The 26,421-nt window shown below is 44.6% G+C and overlaps 1 protein-coding gene across 1 annotated transcript in view; it reads left to right on the plus strand.

The window, feature by feature from the left end:
- SAMTOR (S-adenosylmethionine sensor upstream of mTORC1) overlaps window positions 1-26,421 on the plus strand; it is a 100,937-nt gene that overhangs the window by 44,018 nt on the left and 30,498 nt on the right. The window contains exons 3-4 of the mRNA XM_082254453.1: window positions 2,691-2,832; window positions 20,889-21,041. Of these exons, the coding sequence (XP_082110579.1) occupies window positions 2,691-2,832; window positions 20,889-21,041 (295 nt within the window). The remainder of the gene's footprint in view (window positions 1-2,690; window positions 2,833-20,888; window positions 21,042-26,421) is intronic.

The following is a 26,421-nucleotide window of genomic DNA, read 5'->3' on the forward strand; positions in this document are numbered from 1 at the left end:
CACATTATATCCAGAAATGTTTTGGTAATGGATTTCATGTTGTGCTGTCTTGTTTTACCTGTATTGTTGCATCGAGCAATGCTCTGAACATTAGCTTGTAAGATAAGGTTTATTATCTTTTTGTTTTGCGTATTCATTTGAAAGCATCTGTGTTTGTAATTTAGCAGCCATTTTAGTATTATCCATGCATCGCTGACTTCATTAATTAGTCATTTGCAAAGCAGTCTGTACCCTGATAAGACAGCAGACTCTCTTTGTTGGACTGCATTTTCTACCATGATATCATGTGATTCAAATGTCTGAATTCTGTTTGCAAATCACTGAAACCTGATCTTTAATATCTATTTTTTTTTTTTTTTTTGTGGCATATTTCTGAATTGTTTGTTTTGGTATAATTTGTCTGTTTAATTTTACACCTGTGCAAAAGCATACAGAACTGTTAACCACTTAAGCCCCAGCCCTATTTCGGACACTTTTTTTGTTTACAAGATAAAATCAGTATTTTTTCCTAGAAAACTACTTGGAACCCCCAAAAATGACATATATTATTTTAGCAAAGACTCTGGAGAATCAAATGGCGGTCATTGCAATATTTTTTGTCACGCGGTATTTGCGCAGCGGTCTTTAAAACGCCATTTTTTTGGGGGAAAATTTTTGAAAAATCACATTTCACTGCATTTAAAAAATACTAAGCAGTAAAGTTAGCCCATTTTTTGTAGATTGTGAAAGATGATGTCACGCCGAGTAAATAGATACCCAACATGTTACGGTTTAAAATTGCGCCCCCCCGTGGGATGGCGACAAACTACAGTCAATGGAGATCTCAATAGGTGACGCTTTAAAATTTTTTAACAGTTACCAGTTTAGAGTTCGAGTGTAGCTCTTTTTTTTTTTTCAGGTGGGCTCCAATTGTTTGGGTGACCTCCTGTTGCCTGGTTGGCTACTGTTTAGTTTCGGGAATATTTTTGTTGTTCCCACCCCTCATGTTTAACACTGCTTTGGGATGTCCCAATGGTTATGAATATCAGGAGCTGTGTCCGTCAATGAACGAAAGACAAAATGGGATTTTTGACTTTCCGTAAAATTCATTTCTCTGATGTTCATTGACAGACACCGCACCTACCCCTCCTATGGAGTTATAATTATCCTGACACTGCTTGTAACAAAACTGAGTGGCTATAGCAGAGAGGGAGTATACCCCCCTGGGACTGCCCATGGGTGTAGCCAGAATTCTTTTCTGCCTAGTATCCTACTCCTGTAGGGAGCAGTATAACCCAATGGTTATGAATATCAGGAGCTGTGTCCGTCAATGAACATTAGAAAAATTGATTTTACAGTAAGTCAAAAATCCCAGTAAGAAAAAAAATGGGCCCTTTAAGGCCGTTGGGAGGAAGCAACGCATGATGTTGCTCCGGTCCTCCAAGGCCATAGTCGAGTAGGGGCCATCTTGCCCTCACTTGACTGCCTGCCTAGGATTACAATGGACCTGGATTGTTTCCCCCGCTACCGACGGCTCTGATAAGCGGAGAAAATGACCGTGAAGCGGCGGGAGGGGGGTGGAAACCTCTTTCGCCGCCCATAAAAGTGATCCCACAGCGAATCCACAACTGGGGCCACTTTTATGTGAAAGAGGACCGCCGGCTGTGTAAAAAAAAAAAAAATAAAAAATAAAAATACCGGGGTTATGGCAGCTATCTGCTGCCATTACCTGGTATTAAACGTCAAAGTACCAACGTAAATATACAGTGGGCGGTCCGGAAGTGGTTAATCATCATGTATAACTGGATATGCACAGCTTGGTTTGCACATTATATGCTTTGTGTTTGCACATGGTTAGATTGTATTTGCACTATATCGATTTTAGTATGATTAATTAATTGCCATCTGTACATTAGTTATGTTTATAGTGCCAAGCACTGGGTGATATGTTTACATTGTCATTTTGTTTTTTGGTGGTTTTTATAGTAGTCACGAATTTAGCACGGATAACACTTCCTTTTTAGTTGGGATTTTTGATATTTGCACATTGAGTATATTAATAGCACACACAGATTGATTATAGTGTTTTTTAAAAATATTCTTTGATGCTCGCACATCAGCTGTTTATTTCAACACATTAGGCATTCTATTTTAGCACGGACTTCTCATGTATATTTGGATGCGGCTAATTGTGCTCGTTATACAGCTTATGTATTAGTTTAGTTTGGTGCCAGTACATAGTCATTTTGAAGTGTGCTTTACATTCGAGTTAGAGCCGGTTCACACTGAGATGACGCGACTCCTTACTACTTGGGGGGGCGACTTGTGCATTACCATGCACCACGACTTTGAAGTAGTACAGGACCCTTTTTCTAAGTCGGAGCGACTTGTGTCGCTCCTATTAGAACGGGTCCTGTATCGGTCAATGGGCCGCGAGGGAGCGCGACTTGTCAGGCTGACAAGTCGCCTGACAAGTCGCGCTAGTGTGAACCGACTCTTAGTATAGCCATTCAGATTGTGTAGCGTGACAGCTTTCCTATGCTCTAATTGGCTAATTAACAAAATAGGCCCTTAGGTTTACTATAGTTACTCCTTTTTTTAGTTTCCTTTCTCCTTTCCTACAGTATCTGTTAAGAGTACTCATTTAATTAATGTATTATTCATAGTCCTTTAAAAAAAAAATGTATTTTATTTATTTATTTTTTTTGTAGCTGGTGATTTTGACAAAATCTGGAAAGAACATTGCAAAGATGAAGAGAAACTTTTTGAATATGCTGCTGCAATGAAAAATTTGGCGGGTAGTCACTGGGCTAAGAAGTGTGAAGGAGAAGGCCGCATCGAATGGTGCCTTGGGTAATTATTAATTTGCATAGTCTTTAGCATTTTTGCAATGAAAAACTCTGACAATCTCTCTTGTAAAAATGTAAGATCTCCACTCTTAAGTTGTTTCCTTACCTCTCAGACATTGGATTTTTCCCTAAGCTGGCCATACATGGATTGAAATTTGGCCGATTCAGCAGGAACCGGATGAGATTTGATCCATGTATGGGCAGGCTGAATAACTTGGATACAAACGGCCTGTTGGATTTTTTTACATACAATTACTAGCCAATAGCAGTACTGTAATCATGTTCTTCTGGCTGGGAAGGCTCACACCACCCATGGTGAAAGGAAAGAACATTTAATCTTCTATGGGCTACCTTAGTTTGCTTTGATTCCCCTTTATGCTTTGGCCTCGTTTACATGGGCATATTACAGCATACACCCATGCAGTGGTCATGTTTACCTGCATGGGGATATACAGGTTGTTCTGTGCATTCCCATTCAGGCAGTGCCATTCATGTCGGTGCTCTGCACCTGCACAGATGTCAAATTGGGTGCAGTGTCTGTCTGTGAAGCTGCTGTGTCCCAATTAACATAATTGGGGCTGGCTTAGAAGGATGCATGGAACACCTGGGTAAACACTCCCCTTGCATGGGCGTGCACTGTAAGCCCTTGTAAACTAGGCCTATTCCTGACACAACACAAATGCCCCTTGGCTCTAAGGCTCCAATGAAGGTTTACCTATCTCATACCTTAGATCAGAGTTGACCACTGACACTATATCCAGGCTGCTGGAGGAGGTCAAAGTGGTGTATTAAAATCTATAATGTTTCTTTCATGTATTCCTGACGGCACCCTTGACAATTGCAAGAAGGTCATAAGTTATTAACCGTGAGTTGAAACAGAAGATGGCCTTCCAGCCTGAGAGGAAGAAAATACATGTACATTTAACAAAAAAAAAAAAAAAAAAAAAAAATTCGTAAGGAGGAAGGGTACAATATTCAAACAATTTAGGAGTGGATATTGAGATTACAGCTAAAATGCCTATTGAAAACCTACGCTGTGTGCACAATTGTTAGGCAAGTTGTATTTTTGAGGATTCATTTTATTATTGAACAACTACAGTGCTCTCGGGCAATTCAAAATGTTAATAAACCTCAAACCTGAATATTTAAGAAAGTAAAAGTGAGGTTTTGGCTTTCTTAGGAGAATATCTGTGTTCACAATTATTGGGAAACTATTAGTGTGCAGAATTATTATGCAACTAAATGAAAAACAAAAATTTCCCATCTCACTTGTTTGTTTTTTTAATTTGTTAATCCCCTTTCACAAGGGGTGGATTTGTTTGGACAGACTCCCATTTGCTCAGCAGGGATTGCTCCGCTGATCCCCGCTGAGCAGGCAGATAACAGGTCCATCTCCGCTCACTGTGCAGAGATGGACCTGTCAAGAGTCCCGCTCTCCTTTATGGGGAGATCGGATGAAAACAACCCACCTGTTTGATTTTATCCGATTAGACTGCTGGATGGATGGCAAACCTATCCCCATACGTCTTGGTTTCAGCAGATCTTGTCAGATTGGATGCCAGGTGGGTTTCAGCCAACACGTCTGCTGACATCCACCTCCCCATAGAGGTCTGCCTGAAAAACTGACAGGTGGCCCCTTTTCGGTCCAATGTTCCAATCCCGTTTTAAGAAGGGCACCCAAGTTCTCAATAGGGTTTACATTGGGTGAGGAAGGGGGCCATGTAATTATTCTTTCATCTTTAGGCCTTCGTTGGTTAGCCATGCAGTGGAGTACTTCAAAACATGCAATAGAGCATTGTCCTGCATAAATATCATGGTCTTCTTGAGAGATGCAGACTTTTTGTACTGCTGCTTGAAGAAAGGGTCTTCTAAAAACTGGCATTAGGTTTGGGAGTTAATTTTGAATCCATCTTCAACCTGAAAAGGTCCAACTAGCTCCATCTTTATTAATCTCAGCCCATACCAGTATACCACCTCCACCTTGCTGGCATCTAAGTGGAGCTCTGTGCTCATTACGAATCAAGCCACAGGCCCATCTGGCCCATCAAGTGTCAATCTCCTCTCATCCATCCATAAAGCCTTTGAAAAATCTGTCTTCAGAGATTTCTTTGCCCAGTTTTGATGTTTAAACTTATGTGTATTATTCAGTGGTGGTCGGGTTTCAGCCTTCCCTACCTTGGCCATGTCTCTGAGCACTGAACACCTTGTACTTCTGGGCACTTCAGGTAGGTTGCAGTTCTGGAATATGAAGGCACTGGAGGATAATGGGTTCCTGGTAGCTCCACGTTTTGATTCTTCTCAAATCTTTGGCAGTTAATTTGGGGATTTTTTTTCTCAATGTTTCTTGTGATCCTGTTGACTATTTTCAACAAAACATTTGATGGTTCTGTGATCACACCACAATATCTTAGCAATTTCAAAAGTGCTGCATCCCTCTGAAAGACTTTTTTACAATTTTTTATCTTTTCAGAGTTGAAGTCTCTTTTGGCCCATTTTGCCTGAGAAAAAGAATCTGCCTAATAATTATGCACACCTTGATATTGGGCAGGGATCCTCAAACTACGGCCCTCCAGCTGTTGCAGAACTACACATTCCTTGGGGCATTGTAAAACTCTGACATTCACATACATGACTAGGCATGATGGGAATTGTAGTTTCTGAACAACTGGAGGGCCATAGTTTGAAGACCACTGATAAGGGTGTTAATTTCCTTAGGCCACATCCTCCCTTATTACACAAATAAGCATCACCTAATGTGCTTAAATCCAATAAGCAATCAAGTTTATACAGCTTGGAGTTGGACAATATACATAAAAATGATGTTATGGTCAAAATACACGTCTAATTGTGCACACTGTGTAGTTCTCCCCTAAAGTGATACTAAAGTCTATTATTAGTATTATTATTATTGTTTAAAAATAACAAATGTGTTCTGCTTACCTGCTCTGTGCAGTGGTTTTTGCACAGAGCAGCCCAGATCCTCTTCTTCTTGGGTCCCTTGCCGGGGCTCTTGGTGCCCCCCTCTTGCCGAGTGCCCCCACAGCAAGTCACTTGCTATGAGGGCACTTGAGCTGAGCTTCTGCTCTGTGTGTCCATTTGGACACGGTGCAGCGGCTTTTCCCCAGCCCCTCTCCTTTTTTCCCCAGCCCCTCTCTCTCCTTTTTGGCTTACTGACTTTGACAGAAGCGGGAGCCAATGGCGCCCCCTGCTGTGTCTCAGCCAATCAGGAGGGAGAGTCCTGGAAAGCAGTCTCTCATGCAACATCGCTGGATCGAGATTGGGCTCAGGTACGTATTAGGGGGGCTGCTGCACAGTTGTTTTTTTTTATCTACATACAAAGAATGGTTAAGATAAAAAAAACACCTTCTGCCTTTAGAACAGCTTTAGGCAACATGGTATTTAGGCTTAACGAAGGCAACAGTTATAAGTAAATCTCCTTGACTCCAATATGTCTGGCTGTGCCAGAGGTGACACATGGCTGTGTAAATACGTTTTTTTTTTTTTCTCATGCAACTCAGGCACCCTGCTGTTTTTAATCTTAAAAGCTACAGTTTTACAGCAGTGTTGGTGAGAAAATCCTAGTGTATGGTAAACTGAAACTGCTCTTCTCCTACCTGCAGTAGTCTGATGACATTTTTCCTAATTTTACCTAATTTTTCCTAATTGTTCCCCTTAGGTCTAGGCACAGTCACTTGACTGGATAACTAATTTTATAATGGTAAAGGTACCATTTTAATGCATTGATAACGTATATTGTTTCAGTTCACTTTAACAAATGCTGAATGCCAAACAGACAATATCCATTTTCTTCTTTCTCCAGTCGCCAAAGTACCATTGTTTGAATGGGAACTGCTATCTGTCTCTACATGAGCTTGAATCCAGCTCGGAGTTTCTTCTCACAGAATGGCTGTTGCAGCACAGATCAAGACCCACCAGTGCAAATAAATGTGCCTGTCTCTTTATACAGTCTTAGTTGCATATCAGATATTTTTATATATAACATTCTTGGTGTTTGCAGTGTCCTAAAACAAAACCTCATTCAAAAATAGGGATCCAAAGTTTTCTGTAGCATCGGCTCAAGTTCTGCATGTTTTCCGGCACAGCTTAAAATTTAAATGAAAAAAAATTTGTTGGCATTAAAAGTTCATTGCTCCTTGTGAAATGTATGCAAATAATTCACTCTAAAGGGAGAAAAGTCTTCTCGGTAAAAGCCATTGATGACAGGAAGAATGTGATTGATTGCTGTGGGCAGCACTGACCCATTTCTCTCCATTATCTTTTATCACGGTCATACGTGGTTATCTTAATGTAAATGTACTTTCACACTTTTTTTAGTTCAGGCAATATACAAGCCATAAGAATCTTTCAGATGCACCTTTCACTGGACTGACCACAGAACACCAGATCTAGTTGCCGTGGCTTGCTGAATTATACAAACCATTATTCTTTGCATTAATGAGAGGTTCTGTATAGCTAATGTCCTGTGCATGCATGTACTGTAATTTTCATGTGTTTTTAAAGATGGCTTGTTCTTTTTTGGTTAGTAAGGCCACCCATCATAAGGAGGAGGTAAAAGCGAGTTGTGGCCAGCGATATGTAATCACTGCTAGAAAGCATGAAACATTGAAAGATCATTTGAGGATGGGGTGAACACTTTCAAAGATATATGTGCAGTCACTTCTGCTTATCAGTCCTAGAACTAACATATATGTGCTAAAAACATACTGAAAACCATACAACATTATATGCTAAACAAAAAAAAAAAATGTGTGAGTTTCACTTTTTATGTGCTATGTTAGTCCGTTTCCTATGCAAGATACAGTGGGTACGGAAAGTATTCAGACCCCCTTAAATTTTTCACTCTTTGTTATATTGCAGCCATTTGCTAAAATCATTTAGGTTCATTCTTCTTCCTCATGAATGTACACATAGCACCCCATACTGACAGAAAAACACAGAATTGTTGACATTGTTGCAGATTTATTAAAAAAGAAAAACTGAAATATCACATGGTCCTAAGTATTCAGACCCTTTGCTGTGACACTCATATATTTAACTCAGGTGCTTTCCATTTCTTCTGATCATCCTTGAGATGGTTCTACACCTTAATTTGAGTCCAGCTGTGTTTGATTATACTGATTGGACTTGATTAGGAAAGCCACACACCTGTCTATATAAGACCTTCCAGATCACAATGCATATCAAGCAAATGAGAATCATGAGGTCAAAGGAACTGCCTGAAGAGCTCAGAGACAGAATTGTGGCAAGGCACAGATCTGGCCAAGGTTACAAAAGGATTTCTGCTGCACTTAAGGTTCCTAAGAGCACAGTGGCCTCCATAATCCTCAAATGGAAGATGTTTGGGACGACCAGAACCCTTCCTAGAGCTGGCCTTCCGGCCAAACTGAGCTATCGGGGGAGAAGAGCCTCAGCCTGTGGCTGAGCTCCAGAGATGCAGTCAGGAGATGGGAGAAAGTTGTAGAAAGTCAACCATCACTGCAGCCCTCCACCAGTCGGGGCTTTATGGCAGAGTGGCCCGACGGAAGCCTCTCCTCAGTGTAAGACACATGAAAGCCCGCATGGAGTTTGCTAAAAAACACCTGAAGGACTCCAAGATGGTGAGAAATGAGATTCTCTGGTCTGATGAGACCAAAATAGAACTTTTTGGCCTTAATTCTAAGCGGTATGTGTGGAGAAAACCAGGCACTGCTCATCACCTGTCCAATACAGTCCCAACAGTGAAGCATGGTGGTGGCAGCATCATGCTGTGGGGGTGTTTTTCAGCTGCAGGGACAGGACGATTGGTTGCAATCGAGGGAAAGATGAATGCGGCCAAGTACAGGGATATCCTGGACAAAAACCTTCTCCAGAGTGCTCTGGACCTCAGACTGGGCCGAAGGTTTACCTTCCAACAAGACAATGACCCTAAGCACACAGCTAAAATAACGAAGGGGTGGCTTCACAACAACTCCGTGACTGTTCTTGAATGGCCCAGCCAGAGCCCTGACTTTAAACCCAATTGAGCATCTCTGGAGAGACCTAAAAATGGCTGTCCACCAACGTTTACCATCCAACCTGACAGAACTGGAGAGGATCTGCAAGGAGGAATGGCAGAGGATCCCCAAATCCAGGTGTGAAAGACTTGTTGCATCTTTCCCAAAAAGACTCCTGGCTGTATTAGATCAAAAGGGGGCTTCTACTAAATACTGAGCAAAGGGTCTGAATACTTAGGACCATGTGATATTTCAGTTTTTCTTTTTTAATAAATCTGCAACAATGTCAACAATTCTGTGTTTTTCTGTCAGTATGGGGTGCTATGTGTACATTCATGAGGAAGAAGAATGAACCTAAATGATTTTAGCAAATGGCTGCAATATAACAAAGAGTGAAAAATTTAAGGGGGTCTGAATACTTTCCGTACCCACTGTATACTTGTTATGCATTAGGCCCGTTTTCACATGAGCGTCATCCATTCAGTCACTTTTTTTTCATTAGATTACATCAATTTTTTCATCAGTGTTCAGTTCAGTTGCCAGCCGCCTAACTGGGAATGTACGTTGTGATATTGTACGTTAAATACCGGGGTTATGCCTGCAGCTAGGTGCCATAAACCCCGGTATTGTTCTTTCCCTTAGGCGGCTTGCTTTACAAAAAGTGATCCTAGCAGCGGATTTGCCGCAAGATCACTTTTAGACGTGACGGGAGAGGTCCCCCTCCCGCTGCTTCCCGGGCTAATGTTCTTGATTGCTGAGCCTGGGAACCATCCAACGTCGGCAGGGTTTTTCAACAGAGATGAGTTATGGCAAGATAGCCACCACTTATCTCTATGCCCTTGGAGGACCGGATTTCCCTTCCGGTTCTCGAGCCAATGCAAACCTTCTTTTTTTTTTTTTTTTTTTTTTCTTAAAGCAAAAGATAAAAATTTATTTAATTTTTTTGCTTTTAAGGGTAGAGGAGAGATTTGGGGTTTTTAGACCCCGGTCTCTCCATAAAGAGGACCTGTCATGCTGTATTGTATTTGCTCAGTTGTAAATGCATATGTAGGTCACGCCCAGCTATGTAAACGGTGTTTGCACCACACATGTAAGGTATCGCTGAGAACGTCTGAGCAAGCGCAATAATTCTAGCACTAAACATCCTTTGTAACTCTAAACTGGTAACCTGTAGACCTTTTTAAAGCGTTGATTTGTGTATTATGAGTTCTTGTTCAACTGAGACAGCGCTCCATAAATCATAACTAGTGGGTTATATTTCCTCCTCCAGGAGTAGGACTAGGCAGAACAAAAAACACCTGGCTATGCCCATGGGCTGTCCTCAGCTGGTATATAACCCCCCTCTGCTCTAGGTAATCAGTTTTAATCTGTCTACTCAGAAGTAAGGACCTAGGCTCCCGGCTGAGATCTCTGATCCTAGCAATTTTCTCCTCCCTTCATCTTTTTTTTTTTTCTCTCGGGAGATCTACAATCAACTGCCGGGCTGGGCGATGGGCTGGATAATCTAGGTCCAGTGGTCCCCCCCCAGCCCATCGCAGCTACGCCCTAGGTCAGCCGCGACATAGCCTCAGGGGCAGAGGCTGGCTGCGACTTAAAGATCTCGCAGGGTCGCATCCAACCAGGCTTGGGTCTGAGTCGCAGCGGCCCGTTGGCCGACAGCTCCCCTACTTGGTGGTGAGGAGTTCTGTCTGGAGAATTACCCGCACCATGGAAGGGTAAGTACAGTTCCCCCCCTCTCCCCTTTTTGGTGGTTTTCTTTGGGGTGGATGTGGGTAACCTCTAGGAACGGTCGGACCTCCCTGCAGGTTCACTTCTCCCATTCTTAAATCCCTCACTTGAGCTGGGCTTCCCCCAATCCCATTCCCCCTGTCTGGACCAAGTCTGGTGGGGGTCCCAGGGCAGAGAATGCAGCAGAGACCACTGGCGTCTTCCCTGCTATCCCTCACTCTGTTGGGGCCTGGAATAGTGTGTGTCCCTTCCTGGTTGGCTGGAGGGGTCCCAGTGTAGGAGACCCCCTAGGTGAATGCCCTGCGGTTTGCAGTGTGGCTATAGTGCAGGGGAATCCCAGTGCAGAGACCGGTGCAGAGTCTCCCCTAAATGTGTGTCCTACCTTCAGGGGGGGTCCCCTTGCAGAGGGTGCAGGAAAGATCCTGGCAGCATGCATCAGTGTTTGTAGCTGATGGTGGTCGTATTCCTTTAGTCTGGCTGGTCTCCGGTTGGCGGCCATGTTTGTGTAGTCGGAAGATGTCATGAGGGCCATTTTCCCTTAGTCTGGGAGATGCCGGCGACAACTGAAGCCTCGTGGGGATTCCGAAGCTCCTCTTGCTCTACCTGTGCTCGGGGATATATGACCAGAGATGGCGTCAATGATGATGCTGGGTTCATATTCTCGGCGCTCCTATGGTCGGTAGGGTGAGTCTTTGGGGTTCCCTGTTATCTCTCTCTCTCTGCTGATAGTACTGTGAGTCTTTAGGGGATCCTTTAGTGGTGCCAAAAGATATTTTTTGTACTGCAAGTTTTGCCTTTCCTTATGAGCCTCAGGGTTACATCTCCCCCACTAACCCCCTCATTGAGGTGGCAGGTCCCTCGGAAACCCCAGCTTCCCATGGTTTCCCTGACAGCGGTCCTGCAGTTCTTAGTGTCCCGGATGAAGGCGCATGTGGGCAAAGGCTTCCCCTGCTCAGTCTGTCTCATCTTATTCTGAGCCGGATGCCTCCGTGGACGCGGCCCATCCAGGGGGAGTTAATTGTACATTCCCTGATCCATCCAATAGTGAGGATGATTCCTCCATGGTAGCAGCAGCGAATGAAAAGCCGGTGGTAGGCACACTTATTACTGCAGTGCCTGAGACTTTAAAGGTGGAGGATGTGGCTGATGTAGCCACGGACCTGACTGTGTCGTTTGGTACGCATAAGTCGCACCGTACTCCAAAGGTGTATACTTAGGTGCCTTATTTTGACAGGTTTTCCTGTAAGGAATGGAAACAACCAAAATTACCCAAACGTTTTGCTGTGTGTTACCCTTTTGAGGAGTCCCTTTTTAAAAAAAAGTGGACTAGTCCAACTGTGGTGGACCCACCTGTTTCCATGTTGAATAAAGCAACCATGATCCCAGCAGAGGAATCCCCGTCCTTTAAGGACCCGGCTGACAAGAAAGCTGAGGCTGTGGCACGCAGCATGTTTACTATGGCTGGTTTGGTATTGCGGCCAGTCTGTCTCAGACCCTAACTGAATGGGCCAAGCTTTTGCGCCAGGGTCTGGGGGGTGAGCAGGAACCCTGCTGCTTATGTTGATTCAGCGGAACAAGTTGGTCCATGGGCTGCAGTTTATTTGAGATGCAGCTTTGGATACAGCTCCTGTGCTGTCCATACTTTCTGTTTCAGTGGTGGTGATTAGGCACGTGCTGTGGCTTAATAATTGGCCTGCAGACCAAGCCTCCAAGAAAGCTCTCATTGATCTGCCCTTTCAAGGAGATTACTTGTTTGGGACTACCCTGGATGACCTCATTAAGGGTATCACGGGGGGAGGAGGGGGGGAAGAGTACCTTACTGCTACAGTCAAGGAAAGGGAAGGAGCCTCGCCGCAGGCGGGGACCCCCCTCCTCAGCCCATAGAAAATTATTTCTCTCCTCGCCTTCCAGGACGGCCCAACGTGAGAGATGACAGGCTCCTCCCTACAGGAAACACAATCCATTAACATTTGTTAAAAGGCCCCACCCTTCCCTCTGCCCTTCAGTTTTAGATTGTGTTTCTTCCCCAACGACAAGTTTATGTTCACTAACCTGCAGACTCTGTCGAAAGCTACCCCTGTGGGCCAGGTTCAGCAAATTGCCTCTCCTGCAAAGGAGGTGAAGTCTGAGCTCTACCTGCCGCCTTTCTTGGCTTCCCACAGGTCGCCCAAAGATCTTCAGGCCGTCGGCCACCTGGGATGTCTGTCCAGGCCTGTATCCGGTGCCAGCAGCTCTCCTCCACCGAAAGTTTTTGAATTCCTGCCGGACGGGCGTTTTAAACCTCGCCTTCAGACCGGAACTTCCGGGCAACGTCAGGCGCAGAGGGAATGCGGAAGAAGAAGAGCATGGAGGAGATGCCGGAACCGCTTCGCAGCGGTGATGCATGCTCCCAGGCTATCGGTGCCCGGACAGCTGCGGGGGAAATGAAGCCCTCCACTACTCATCCTCCGGGGAAGGAGGAGGAGAGGCCGGTCCAGGTGTCGGTAGCGAAACCCAGGTCGGAAGCAGGTAAGTGCGGAGACTTCTCTTTGAACTGGGTTTTTGCCTTAGAGTCTGCTGGTACCGACTTAAAGAACTGTGCCTGGACTAAACATTTGTCATTTCCCGGACCATGGTTGGACGAAGAGTGTCCTTTCCAGGTTCTTTTCATTCTATGTGTTTGGGAAGAGTGATACTTATGTTGTTTTTGTATCCTGTCTTCCAGAGTCCCTGAGCGGTTCACAAGAATCTGCTACTACTACCCCAGCTCTAGCTGGCCCTGTCGCTCCTAGGAAGTGTGGTAATTGTGGCGATAGGTTTGGTGTGGGAACTGGATACCCTTTCTGCTACAAATGTATCTACAAATTAGCAGGAAGGGAAACTTCAGGTTTAATGAAGGAACTACGTGAAGAAATGATGGCTACTGTAAGGACTGTACGCTCCTCAGTAGGCACCCCATGTACTACAGATCCAAAGGATCTCTCTCCACTAGAAGGGACTTCTTCTCAAGAAAGCTCCTTACCCAGGATAGAATCTTCAGGGCATATTCCATCCTCCCAGGGTCCTTCCTCAGCACAGCTTAGGGAGGAAGCGGGGTTATCACCACAGGAGAACCGCTCAGATTCCCAATCCTGTTCGAAAGGTGAAGGGGACAGGGACTCAGATAGTCCTGAGGAGGTAGGACCGGCAAGAGGTCTGTTTGGGCTAGAAAACATGCAGGCTCTCCTCCAAGCCATCTATATCTCAGAGGAGATTCCGGACATACCCAAGGAAACCTCAGCTCAGGACAAACTCTACAAGGGTCTTGGTAAAAGCCCTTTTAGAGTTCTGCCTATTCACCATTCCCTTAAGGATCTCATCCTTCAACAATGGCAGCTACCTGAAAGCAGGTTAAATAAGGCAGGGTCTTGGAAAAGATTTCCCCTTAAAGAGGAAGAAATAGGGAAATTTCTTAAGAAGCCTAAATTAGATGCCCCTTTGGCACAAGTAACCAAAAGGACAGACCTCTCCTTTGTTGATACTGGGAGCATCAAGGATGTCATGAACCGAAAAGCAGAGTCCTTGGTAGGGAAGGCCTGGGATGCCAATGCATCTGCCTTGGCCCCAGCCTTAGAGGCTTCTTGTGTGGCAAGAAATACCTTCTTTTCGATTGATAGACTAAGTAAAAACCTGTCTCAAACCAAAACCTCAGACATTTCAGGATTCACATTCAGTGATAGGGAAGGCTGTGGCCTACCTGGCAGATGCGGCGGTAGAATCTGTGGTAGCCTCGGCTAAGGCAGGGGCTCTCCTAAATTCTGCCAGAAGAGCCATTTGGCTAAAAGAATGGGATGGTGATGTCACTTCAAAAATTAAACTGTGTGGGTTACCTTTTGAAGGGTCCCTTTTGTTTGGCTCTGGATTAGACGAGGTCCTAACCAGATCCTCAGAAAAAGGAAATAGATTCCCTACAATGCACAAAAGAGAGGGCAACAGGAAATTGTTTTGTGGCCCCCGGGACAAAAGAGAGCCTTCTAAAACTTGGAATTTTCGCAAAGGAAGGCAGAGGAACAACCTGCTGTTCTCCTCCTCTTCCGGTTCAAAAACCAGCAAGTGACATCAAAGTAAAAGTAGGGGGCAGACTGAGCAAATTTCTGTCCAAGTGAAGGGAAATGGCAGTCTCCTCATACATTTACTCCCTCATAAAAGAAGGCTACCGACTACAATTTATAGAGATACCCCCCCCCCCCCCCAGGACAGTAACCCTTACACAGCTTCCCAAGGACATTCAGAAAAGAGAAGCCCTTCTGCTAGGGATCCAGGAACTGGCAGAACAGTCAGTGATAGTTCCAGTCCCAGAAGATCAGATCCTTCAGGGTTTTTACTCACGTGTTTGTGATTCCAAAACCTTCAGGCAAATACCGCCTCATAATAAACTTGAAGAACCTCAAGTTTCTACGCTACAAGAAGTTTACTATGGAAACCATATACTCGGTGAGAAAAAACTTACTAGGACGTTTTCATGACCACATTAGACCTCAGAGATGCATACCTACATGTTCCCATCTACTCGGAACACCAGGCCTTTCCGGTTTGCGGTAGTGACCCAAGAAGGGACAACGCATTGGCAGTTCAGAGCTCTACCCTTTGGACTGGCAGCCAGTCCAAGAATCTTCACGAAGATTCTAGCAGAAGCGGTAGCACACCTACACACGCAAGGGATAGCAGTCATCCCTTACTTGGACGATCTGTTGATCTTTGGCAAATCAGCAGCTCAGGTAAGCAAGGACACTCAACAGGTCATGAGTTTTCTATAGAAGCTAGGGTGGCTCATAAACCTGGAAAAATCATCCCTGTTTCCAACCCAAATGCAAACCTTCCTAGGCTTCCAGGTGGATTCAGCTTCACAGAAGCTATTTTTGCCCAAAGAAAAAAGGGAAAAAATAGGGTCTGCAGTTCTAGCCTTAAGGGAGGCTCAAACCTGTTCCAGGACAGAAATCTTAAGAGTTCTAGGACTTATGTCAGTCAGCATCCCAGCAGTTGTATAGGCACAACTTCACGCAAGAGAACTTCTCTTCTTCCATCTGTCCTCTTGGGACAAAAAGACGGAATCTCTAGACGAAAGGGTGAGTCTCAACACACAGGTACAGCTGTCCTTGAGGTGGTGGACAAATCCAAACAACCTAAAAGAAGGAAGAGCTTGGGGTCAGTGGAACCCCATTCGGATTACTACAGATGCAAGCACCCAGGGCTGGGGAGCCCACTTAGAAGGAGCTCACTCTCAGGGAGTCTGGAGTCAAGCAACAGCACAAGCTTCATCCAACTTCAGGGAGTTGATGGCAGTGGGAAAAGCCTTAAAGACCTTCCAAAAGTTCATCCTGAACAGAGAAGTTCTGATCCTATCAGACAATACCACAACGGTGGCCTATCTAAATTGACAGGGAGGAACCAGGTCAAAACCCCTCCTTGCCCTGACCCAAAACATCCTGAGTTCGGCCGAAAGAAGGATTATTTCCCTGATGGCCAGTCACATCAAAGGAGAGGACAACTTGCAAGCAGACTTCCTCAGTCGCCACCTTGTAAGAGAAGAAGAATGGGAGCTAAATCCCAACCTCTTTTTTTTTTTTTCTCTAGTAGAGAAGTTTGGTCAGCCAGAGATAGACCTATTTGCCTCCGCCCAGAACAAAAAGGTGGAAAAGTTCTTCTCCCTCTCACGGTCCAAAGGAATGAGGGGCCTGGATGCTCTGGCCCAACAATGGCAGTTCAAGTTAGCCTATGCCTTCCCCCCTTTGGTGCTAATTCCCAGAGTCCTACAGAAGTTGAGCCAATCTCAGAACCTGAAATTGATCTTAATTGCCCCTTGGTGGCCCAAGAGGCCTTGGTTTGCCATACTGAAAGCCATGTCGATAGCTCGCCCTTGGAAGCTCCCGAATCTCCCAGACCTATTGTTTCAGGGACCAATACTATGTCAGAATCCAGAATTTTCATCTGACAGCTTGGTTACTGAGCGCCAACTTTTAATTGCAAAGGGATGCTCAGAGAGAGTAATAGAGACTCTTTTACTGAGCAGAAAACCAGTCACCAGAAAAATTTACTTTAAAATATGGAAAAAAAATTTGCCTGGCAGAGGCAAAAGGGGTTTGCCTCTACCTCCTATTCCTACGATTCTAGAATTCTTACAGGACGGAGAAGATAAGGGTGTGGCGACAAACACCCTTAAGGTACAAATAGCGGCTCTTTCGGTATTTGTGTACACTAGTCTGGCAAAAGAGCCGTTAATTAAAAGGTTTTTGTTAGCTAGGCATGGGGCCACCCCTATTACTAGGAACAGGTTCCCCCCTTTGGGACCTGACTAGGGTCTTAGAGGCACTATCTAAGGACCCTTTTGAACCTTTAAAGGAAATCTCCTCCTTTGAACTTTTGTCCTTGAAAGTGGCTTTCCTGCTAGCCATTACTACAGCAAGAAGAGTAAGTGATCTACAAGCTCTTTCCATTAAAGAACCTTTTTTGTTGGTTTTTCCAGATAGGATTGTCTTAAAGCCAGATCCTCTAGATTTACCCAAGGTGGCATCCTCTTTCCATAGGTCACACGAAAAAATGCTGCCATCTTTCTGTGATAAACCAACGAATGGGAAGGAATGGGAATTCCACTCTATTGATGTAAGAAGAGCCCTTCTCACTTACCTAGAAAGAACCAAAACCTTCAGGAGATCAAATCGCCTTTTAGTCCTTCCTTCTGGGCCAAGAAAGGGGTTGCAGGCTTCTAAGCCTTCACTAGCTAGGTGGATTAGGCAAGCAATTACCACCTCCGATGAGCTATCGGGTGTTCCTGCTCCAACCAAAGTAAAAGCGCACTCAACAAGAGCCATTGCTACATCCTGGGCCGAGAAAGCTGGAGCATCATGGGAACAGATCCACAGTGCAGCCACCTGGTCCAGTCACGACACCTTCCTGAAGCACTACCGTGTAAAAGTCCTGTCTCAACAAGACCTAGCCTTTGGCCGAAGGGTCTTACAGGCAGTGGTCCCACCCTAAGGTAGGCATGATCTTTGATCCTCTCATGTTGGGCCGTCCTGGAAGGCGAGGAGAAAAAAACCTACCGTTAAGTTACCGGTAACGGTCTTTCTTACGAGCCTTCCAGGACGGCCGCCTACCCGCCCTTGTTAAGAGGGTGTGAATACGGATAAACTTAGGTGGTAAGTACCTATAGATTTATAAAGAACACTTCCCTTGGAATTGGTTGTGGAAGAATACTCTTTTGCAACTGAAGGGCAGAGGGAAGGGTGGGGCCTTTTAACAAATGTTAATGGATTGTGTTTCCTGTAGGGAGGAGCCTGTCATCTCTCACGTTGGGCCGTCCTGGAAGGCTCGTAAGAAAGTCCGTTACCGGTAAACTAACGGTAGGTTTTTGTGCTTCTCAGACGGAGAGTAAGGGAAATAGATCTTTTGAATCTTCCACGGGAGTTTTCAAGAAACATTGGTCTGGTAAGCCTGAAGCTAGCTTCCCCGGACCAGAAGACAAGACTCTTAAGCATGAAGGTCTGCCCTCACCCATTATTGGGGTGGGGGGATGATATCTTCACTGATTTCCAGCCCCATGGACTTCTTTGAGCGTCAAGGAGATCCGCTAAATTTTTCTTTTGGGGGGTACCCAGAAACGGGGACAAAGCTTGTCCTTTTCAGGTTTTTTAGGTCCTGAGTCTTCTTGTGCGAATTGAATTCCTGCAAGGGTTCAGGTGGTGTCAGATCTACCTAAGGTCCCCCCCCCTATCTCCCTGTCCAAGGAATTGATTTACCTAGGTCTGATTTTTTTTTTTTTTTTTTTTTTTTCTTCTGACCAGGGTGGTTCTTCCTCTGCACAAACTTCAGGGACCACAGGCTGTAATTAGCCGGCTGCTGTCACACAAATACTTCTCTCTCCCATTTTGCATACAGGTTCTGAGTCTGGTGTTATCCACCTTCAAGAGAGTTCTGTTTGCACAATCTCACATGCAGCTCCTTTAGCAGGTTCGGCTCCACAAGAGGATACCGAAGTTCGTGACGAGGTCACGGGGTCCTCTGACAGGCATCCAAGGGCCACAATAAGGCCAGTATTGTCCTCAGCTAAGGCTTCTTCCACAGTTCCGGCAAGGAATCGAGAGCGAGAATCTTCCAATCATCCTGGTGGCTGTAAACATCCCTTGGGGGCTTCCTCTCAGAGAAGACCCAAGGGCTGATCTACCATCCTGCTTGACTCCACCTGTAGGGTCTCTTTTGCTGCCATGGGATTTAAATTTAGTACTTTCGGTTCTCCAGAAACCTCCATTTGAGAATATTTGGGAGATTCCCTTGCCTAAGTTATCCAAGAAGGTGGCGTTCTTGGTGGCTATTACCTCCTGTCTCAGTCCCTGTATTTAGTGGTCCATAGGGATAAAGTGGTTCTTCGTCCCTGTCCATCATTCCTGCCCAAAGTTGTCTCTTAACTTCCATTTAAATGAGGACATTGTGTTGCCTTCCTTTGTGTCCCAAGCCGGCTTATCCCAAGGAATTTTCTTTGCATACCTTTTGGATGGGGTTTGTGCGATTCAGGTGTATCTGGCAGCTGAGTCTTTTCGGAGGTCAGACGCACTTTTTGGGGTTACGGACGGACCAAGAAAAGGGCTGGCCGCTTCTTTGGCTACCATCCCCAGATGGATCAGGCAGATGGGGACTCAGGCCTATTCCATTAAAGGTCAATTCCACCTTTCCCTGCCACGGCGCATTCTACTCGGGCACTGAGTGCTTCTTGGGCCTTATGGTTGTCCGTGCATACCTTCACAAAATTGTAAGGTAGATACTTTGACATCTGCAGATGCTTCTTTTGGCCATAAAGTTTTGCTGTTTTTAAGAGCGGCTGTTCCATCTTGAGGGGTGTTTTTTCTTTAAACTTTTATTTTTAAGACGGGGCTCCTGTGTCGTGCTTAAGGGTCGTGTTTAAGGGCTCCTATGTTTAGCCTTGGGTTATTTTCCCCACTCCTTCTTTTCCTTTTGGCACTGCTTTTGGACGTCCCACTAGTTAGGATTAATGGAGTGCTGCGTCCGTCGATAAATGAAAGAGAAAATTGAATTTTTGTACTTGCCTTAAAACCCATTTCTCTGAGTTAATTGACAGACACAGCACCCAGCCCTCTATGGAGCTCTAATACTTCTAATGCTGCTTGCTACTAAACTGATTATCTAGAACAGAGAGGGGGGTTTAATTGCCAGCTGAGGACAGCCTATGAGCATAGCCAGGTGTTTTTTGTTCTGCCTAGTCCTGCTCCTGGAGGAGGCAGTATAACTCACTAGTTATGATTTATGGATCGCTGTGTCTGTCGATTAACTCAGAGAAATGGATTTTACTATAAGTACAAAAATCCAATTTTCCAATTTTTTTCTTTAAAAAACTGCTGCACTAAAACCATGTCACATAAAAAATTTCAAAAATTGCAATTTTATTCTCTGGGGGGGGGGGGGGGTCTGCTAAAAAAATATATATAATGTTTCGGGGTTCTAAGTAATTGTCTAGCTAAAAATACAGATTTAAACTTGTAAACAAATGTCAGAACAAAAGGTTTCAGTGGCTAATAACCATGACTCATCCCTGCTATCAGTGGTCCTGCTATGACAGCAAAATGTAAACAAAACAGCTGCCATTAAAAAAAAAAAAAAAAACCCTATAAAATTACATGCACTTCGGGTCTAGTATGGCTTTTGGGGGGACCTCACAGCAAGAAATCTGTACCAGACTCTTATCCAAGCGTGTGGCCTGGTAGGCTAAGCATTCTTCCCCCCCCCCCCCACTCCACAAACTATACCAGGCCCCCTGCCCTCAACATGTGGTGGGAGGGCATTGCCAGGGAAGGCAATCTTTCGTGCTGGCCTTCGGTCTTCATTTATTGCGATTGACATGTAAATACATAGCCGGAAGATGTGATTGACAATGGATGGGGGAACATTTTTTTTTTTCTCTTTCTGTTTCACATGGGGAGGGCCAGGATCTAGGGCTTTCTTGTTAAAGGGAGCTTCCAGATTCCGATAGAGAATCCAGAGTTAGGTTCATGGGGAAGAGGACCTTGTCCTCATCAAGTGCCCCAATGCCCCCACCTTTATGTTCAGGACATGTGGCCTGGTATGGTTCGGGAGGGGGGTGACCCACACTGGTTCAAAACACCCCCTGGCCTGTATGCTCAGATATAAGGGTCTGATAAAGATTTTGGGGGGACCTCACACCTTATTTATATATAAAAAAAAAAAAATTGCCTTTTTTTGTTTGCATTCTGCTGTCAGCGGGGATACCCCACAGTAAAAGTACTATTTTTTTTTTTTTTTTTCTTTGAATTAGAATGACAAGCCTGAGCAAATGTAATATTTGTCTTCATAGGGTTTGCCAAGAATATTTCTTCAATGGAGGAAAGCGAAAAGTGCTTGAAAAAGATGCAAGGAGAGCGGCCTTAAACAATCATCAGTCTGCTGCTTGTGAACAAATGCTTGCTTCTGGCCTTAGCATTTCAAATGGCAACATGCCAAATCAAGAGTAAGTATTTTTACATGTCCCCCCTTCATTAATTTTCTTTAATATTTCTTTGATACCTATATTTTTTTCTAGAGTGGTTTTATAAAATCATAGTGTATAGTATGTTTTGAGGCTTTGCACCGTTTTAGCATAGTAATGTTTTGATCTTCACATTTTAACTTGCTGCTATTTTGTATTTTTGTCATTGTGTTTAAATATACTGAGATTTGTAGATCATGCTACAGCTGTCAGTGGCTCAGTGCAGCCAGTGACTGTTTGCCTAAAACGTCAGAGAAACTAGCTACATAGTAATCACATTGTAGACCTGTATTGTGCGAAGGAGCAGCAAAGCATGACCGATGCATAGCATTCAAAGTAGGAAAAATCTCCTTATGTAATAAGCAGATCTGTCTGTCTCATGCACCACAGTCTCTCCTGAAAAGTATTCACACGCCTCCTTTTTTTTTTTTTTTTTATCCTGATCACGAAATATGCATGTATCCTAATTGTACAGTAGAGTGCAAGACACATGAACTGGTATTCATGGGCTATGGGTTATTTTCTGCTACCTTCATGTGATTGGACAAATACTTTTGCGAGGTCCATCCATATTAACTATGCCTGCTTCATGAGTCTCCATTTTTTGCTAGTGTCCTTTTAAGTGAGGCTCACAGTCCCAAAACCAAATGGGGACATCAGCCCACCTAAAATCCCTAAACTATTTTCTTCTGTTCCAAAATTCTTAATGAAATCTTAAAGATCGGTCGTTACTTCTCTCAGACAAGGGAGAACTTGCATTAGTAGACTTACAATATGCCTGTCTCCATGTACCCATTTTTTCATTACACTGACGCTTCCTGCATTTGCTGTGGGAGATGTGCACTTCAATTTCTGGCACTGCCATTTGGGCTCTTAGTTTTACGCTGAGTGTTCACAAAGGTCTTTGCCCCAATCTGTATCTTCTAGGAACCCAGGGCAACCTGTGACATGTGGTCACCGGTTGCCTGGACAACCTCCTGCTGGATTCCGAAGCTAGGACTTTGTCTGCCAACATACAAAGGACCATCAAGTTCTTTCAAACCTTTTGGCTGGGTAATCAACTTTCCAAAGTCTGACACTTACCATCTTGAGGACCTGGGTCTAATCTTGGACACAACCTTAAGCCTAGTACACACGATTTACGATGGTACAAATGAAAAAAAAACTGAAGAGCTCGGGAGGAGCCGCTGTACTAGTTTTGCGATGTTGGTTAGTACAGCTCTTTCAAAATCTCGGTCAAAGGTGGGGAAAACCAGATGTAGACATTCTGGCTTCTAGGTTTATTAAAAAAAAAAAGGCTAAAGAGATTTGTAGACAAGACCAGGGATTCTCTAGTCTTCACATTAGATGCTCTGGTGTTTCCTTGGACTCCGCTCCATTTTGTTCATGCCTTTACTCTGGTAAAGATCATTCTTTAACTGGTGCGCAAGATAGATGGGGAAAAGCTCCCTGTGATTCTGATTGCACCAAATTGGCCCAAAAGAACATGGTAGACATACTTCGACTTCAGACAGACAAGCCTTGTCCTGTTCCAAACAGACCAGACTTAAGGAGGGTACACACTATGAACGAGGCACAACTGTTCGACATCCGGTTTACACTTTGCACATTAAACGAAAATCCATCGTTCAATGTGTACCGTTTCCATATGAGAAAAATCTGAAACTATAAAGACTGCGCATGATCAGAAACCATAAACAACAAAAGATGCCTTTTGTCGTGCAAGAATTTTCGTACATCCATTTCTATCCTCGGTTCCGACTTGCTGTGAAACCGAGGAAAATCGGACCAGCCTTTGCTAATTCAAGGTCCAGGGTTACATCCTGCTTTTCAGTCACTGGCTTTAACATCATGGCTGTTGAAACCCAAATCCAAGGGGATGGAGGTATTTTTGACTGGGTTGATCCCACTTTGCTCAGAGCAAGGAAATCCAACTCCCACATGCTTTACTATCCCACATGATACCAAGCAGATTTTTATATATTAACTGATAGTGAAGTTTGTATATACAAATGTACACGTAGATTTGGTACAGTATGTAATTTTATGATTGCAGCACACACTTGAGATGTATTCACTAATTTTGAAGTGAGAGCAATAATCCTAGGGCCATAATTTGCAGTTCAAAGTTGTTCTAAATTCAAAGTTTTTACCTTAATGCCTTTCCTGCACTAAGGTAAACATTTTACAGCTTGCTGTGTTCCCCTACCTCCCTAATTCTTGAGTCCTCAATGGATCCAGCATTGTGTATGGCTGGATCTCTTCTCTCATCTCTTCCCCTTCACACAGTGACTCGGACCATCAAATGCTGTGAAGAGGAGGAAGCTGCACTCACTGTGTGTAAATGTGACCAAAATAATTGCAACAGCCACCCTATACTACTCTGCTTTCAGAAAATGTTTAGGAATTCTAAAGCGGACCATAGATTGATCGAAATTAGTCAGGGACCAGCCGAGATTTGATCCAGGTATTGACAGGCAGGTTGTACTGAAGCCAATCCATCACATAACTGCAGTACAACCAGCCTGTCAGATTTAAAATATTTTTGATTACAGCCTTTTAGCCGTAATCATTGTGTTCTTGTAGCTAGGAAGGCTCACCATGCCCCATCCGCCCACCAGCAGAAAACCATAGCGTTGCGGGAGGGATTCCCCCATCAATCATCTATGGCCTGCTTAAGTAATTTTCTAGTTTAAAAAAAAAAAAAAAAAAAAAATATATATATATATATATATATATATATATATATATATATATATATATATATATATATATATATATATATACATACACACACACACACACACACACACACACACACACACACACACACACACACACACACACACACACACACACACACACACACACACACACACACACACACACACACACACACACACACACACACACACACACACACACACACACACACACACACACACACACACACACACACACACACACACACACACACACACACACACACACACACACACACACACACACACACACACACACACACACACACACACACACACACACACACACACACACACACACACACACACACACACACACACACACACACACACACACACACACACACACACACACACACACACGAACAGTCCTCCCATATTTGATGGACGTGCAGCAAAGTAAGGCGGTTCTGGATCCATACTTGTAATTCTATCTATTCCCTCCCCCAAGTGAACCTAACAGATTCAAAAGCAGGCCCTCTTAGGGAGGCCGGTGGAGGGGATTCTGGGATATGTGAGACGCCTAATCACATTCATATTCACTGCAGCTAGGATTTCCATAGTTGCATAGTAGGTGAGGTTGAATAAAGACAATCGTCCATCCAGTTCAACCTGTGTAGGTGTGTGTGGTCGTAATCATCTCACATAGCCCTTAATGTCCTGATCCCTGAGATGTAAGTCTAAGAGTCTTTTGAAAGCCACCATACTTCCCGCAGAAACCACCTCTTGTGGTAGACAATTCCACAATCTTGTAGCCCTAACAGTAAAGAACCCTCCTCGTTGCCTGAGGTTAAAACGCTTCTCCTCTAATCGCATTGTATGTCCTCGAGTCCTCATGCAATTCCTTCGAATGAACAGTTTTTTTCCTAAGCTGAGATCCCCATTAAGATATTTATAAATTGCTATCATGTCCCCCCTCAGTCTCTTCTCCAGATCTCCAGATTTCCATCACACCAGATCCTGGAGGTCCCCCACGATTCCTTTTGAACTTTTAAAGGCATAATTACATGGATTGGGATCAATGAATAGTGGCTATCCTTCAGGATAAGCAGGCCTACTTCAAGAAAAAATGGAATTCCTGGATGAAAAACCTTTCAGAACCCTCCTGATCTGGATAGAGACACCTACACACTGCATAGGAGGATGTATGCCTGGTACTTAGTCTTCCATATGTTCTCCTGTCTTTTCTCATCTTTCTCTCCAATGGATTTTCTATTTACATCCGGTTCCCGGGTTACAAACATCCGACTTACAAACGGAGAGAGACAACAGGAAGTGAGGAGAAATATCCCCCTAGGAAGGGAAATTCACTCCTGTAAGAGTTATCATGAGAAAAATGTGCCTCCACTGAAGCTTTATCACCAATCCTTGTTTCCACAACAACACAAAATTTTCAAAATCCAATTGTCATAAGGACAGAAAGTGAGGTGAAATCTTCTGAACAGGGGCACAGACCGCAAAACAAATCATACACCATATCACACAGACAGCAAAACAAATCATACACCAAACCATATCATTATAGGGAAATCCCTTCCCTATAATATCCCAAAAACTTAAAAATGTATATTTCTCTTACGTCCTCCGACAGTCGCCGCCACCTCTAAGTCATCACTGTTGGGTATTGACTTCCCATCCGCAGGAGTAGCTAGGCATATAGACTTAGTCCAAAGACATTAGCATATACACACCCATGGGGGCTGTCCCATCGGGTCAATTCTTCCCCCCCCCCCCCCCCCCCCTGCATCACCACTCCCAACTCAGTTTTAATCTGCCTAGCGTCAGGAGTAGTCAGGCTTCCCTGTGCTGGGGCTTCAGTCTCAGCCTTCCTAATCTTTTATTTGATTTTTTTCTTTGAAAAATGTCAGTTTTTTTCTTTCTTTACTAGCTGTTTATTTTGTCAGCTTCTAGTGTTAGTCTTCTCTTCGGATGAAGATGGATCATGCGGTGCTGGGATTCAGACTGACCTCCCTGGTTCTCCAGGGCACAGAGGGTCAGATGGACCCCCAGCCCGCCATCGAGCGTTCAGCTATGGTTCGCCCTGGCATTACGAACGACCCATCCCTGTTCGCTGCAGGGATGCAGCCGTGAGGTGGCTACCTCACAGGACTCGTCTGCAGTGCTGCAGCGTCATGTCCCTGGCTCACGGCACTCCCTGTCAGATGAGGACAGCGGTTTCCGTGCATAGAGTCTTCCCACGCCATCTGGTATAGGTAAGTACTTCTGTGTGGGGCCTCTGTCTGGGGTGGCAGTCTGTGTTGCTGTGTGTTCCCCATGTCTGTGCCTGTGTGACTCCCTGTGGGGATCGCTTGTGCAGATACTGTATGTTGCCCGGGGGTTCCTGTCCCTGTGTCACTTGGGTGCATTGTTGGGGGTGCAGACGTTTTTGGTTATACGGCGACCGCAGCGGTGCATTTTCGCGCGGTCCGCCATCTTAACTATGAGCAAACATGTGTAGCTCCTCTGGGGCGATCCTACATGTCATTTTGGAGCCATCCGCCGCCATTTTGTGGGCAGTGGAACGATCGGTCCGGCCGCATGTCGGCGGCCATTTTGGCGTAGCCTCCAATGAATCCCTATGGGGCAGCCATTTTCCCAGG

The sequence above is a fragment of the Pelophylax lessonae genome, assembly GCF_965119305.1.
Source record: "Pelophylax lessonae genome assembly, chromosome: 4".
Lineage (NCBI taxonomy): Eukaryota > Metazoa > Chordata > Amphibia > Anura > Ranidae > Pelophylax > Pelophylax lessonae.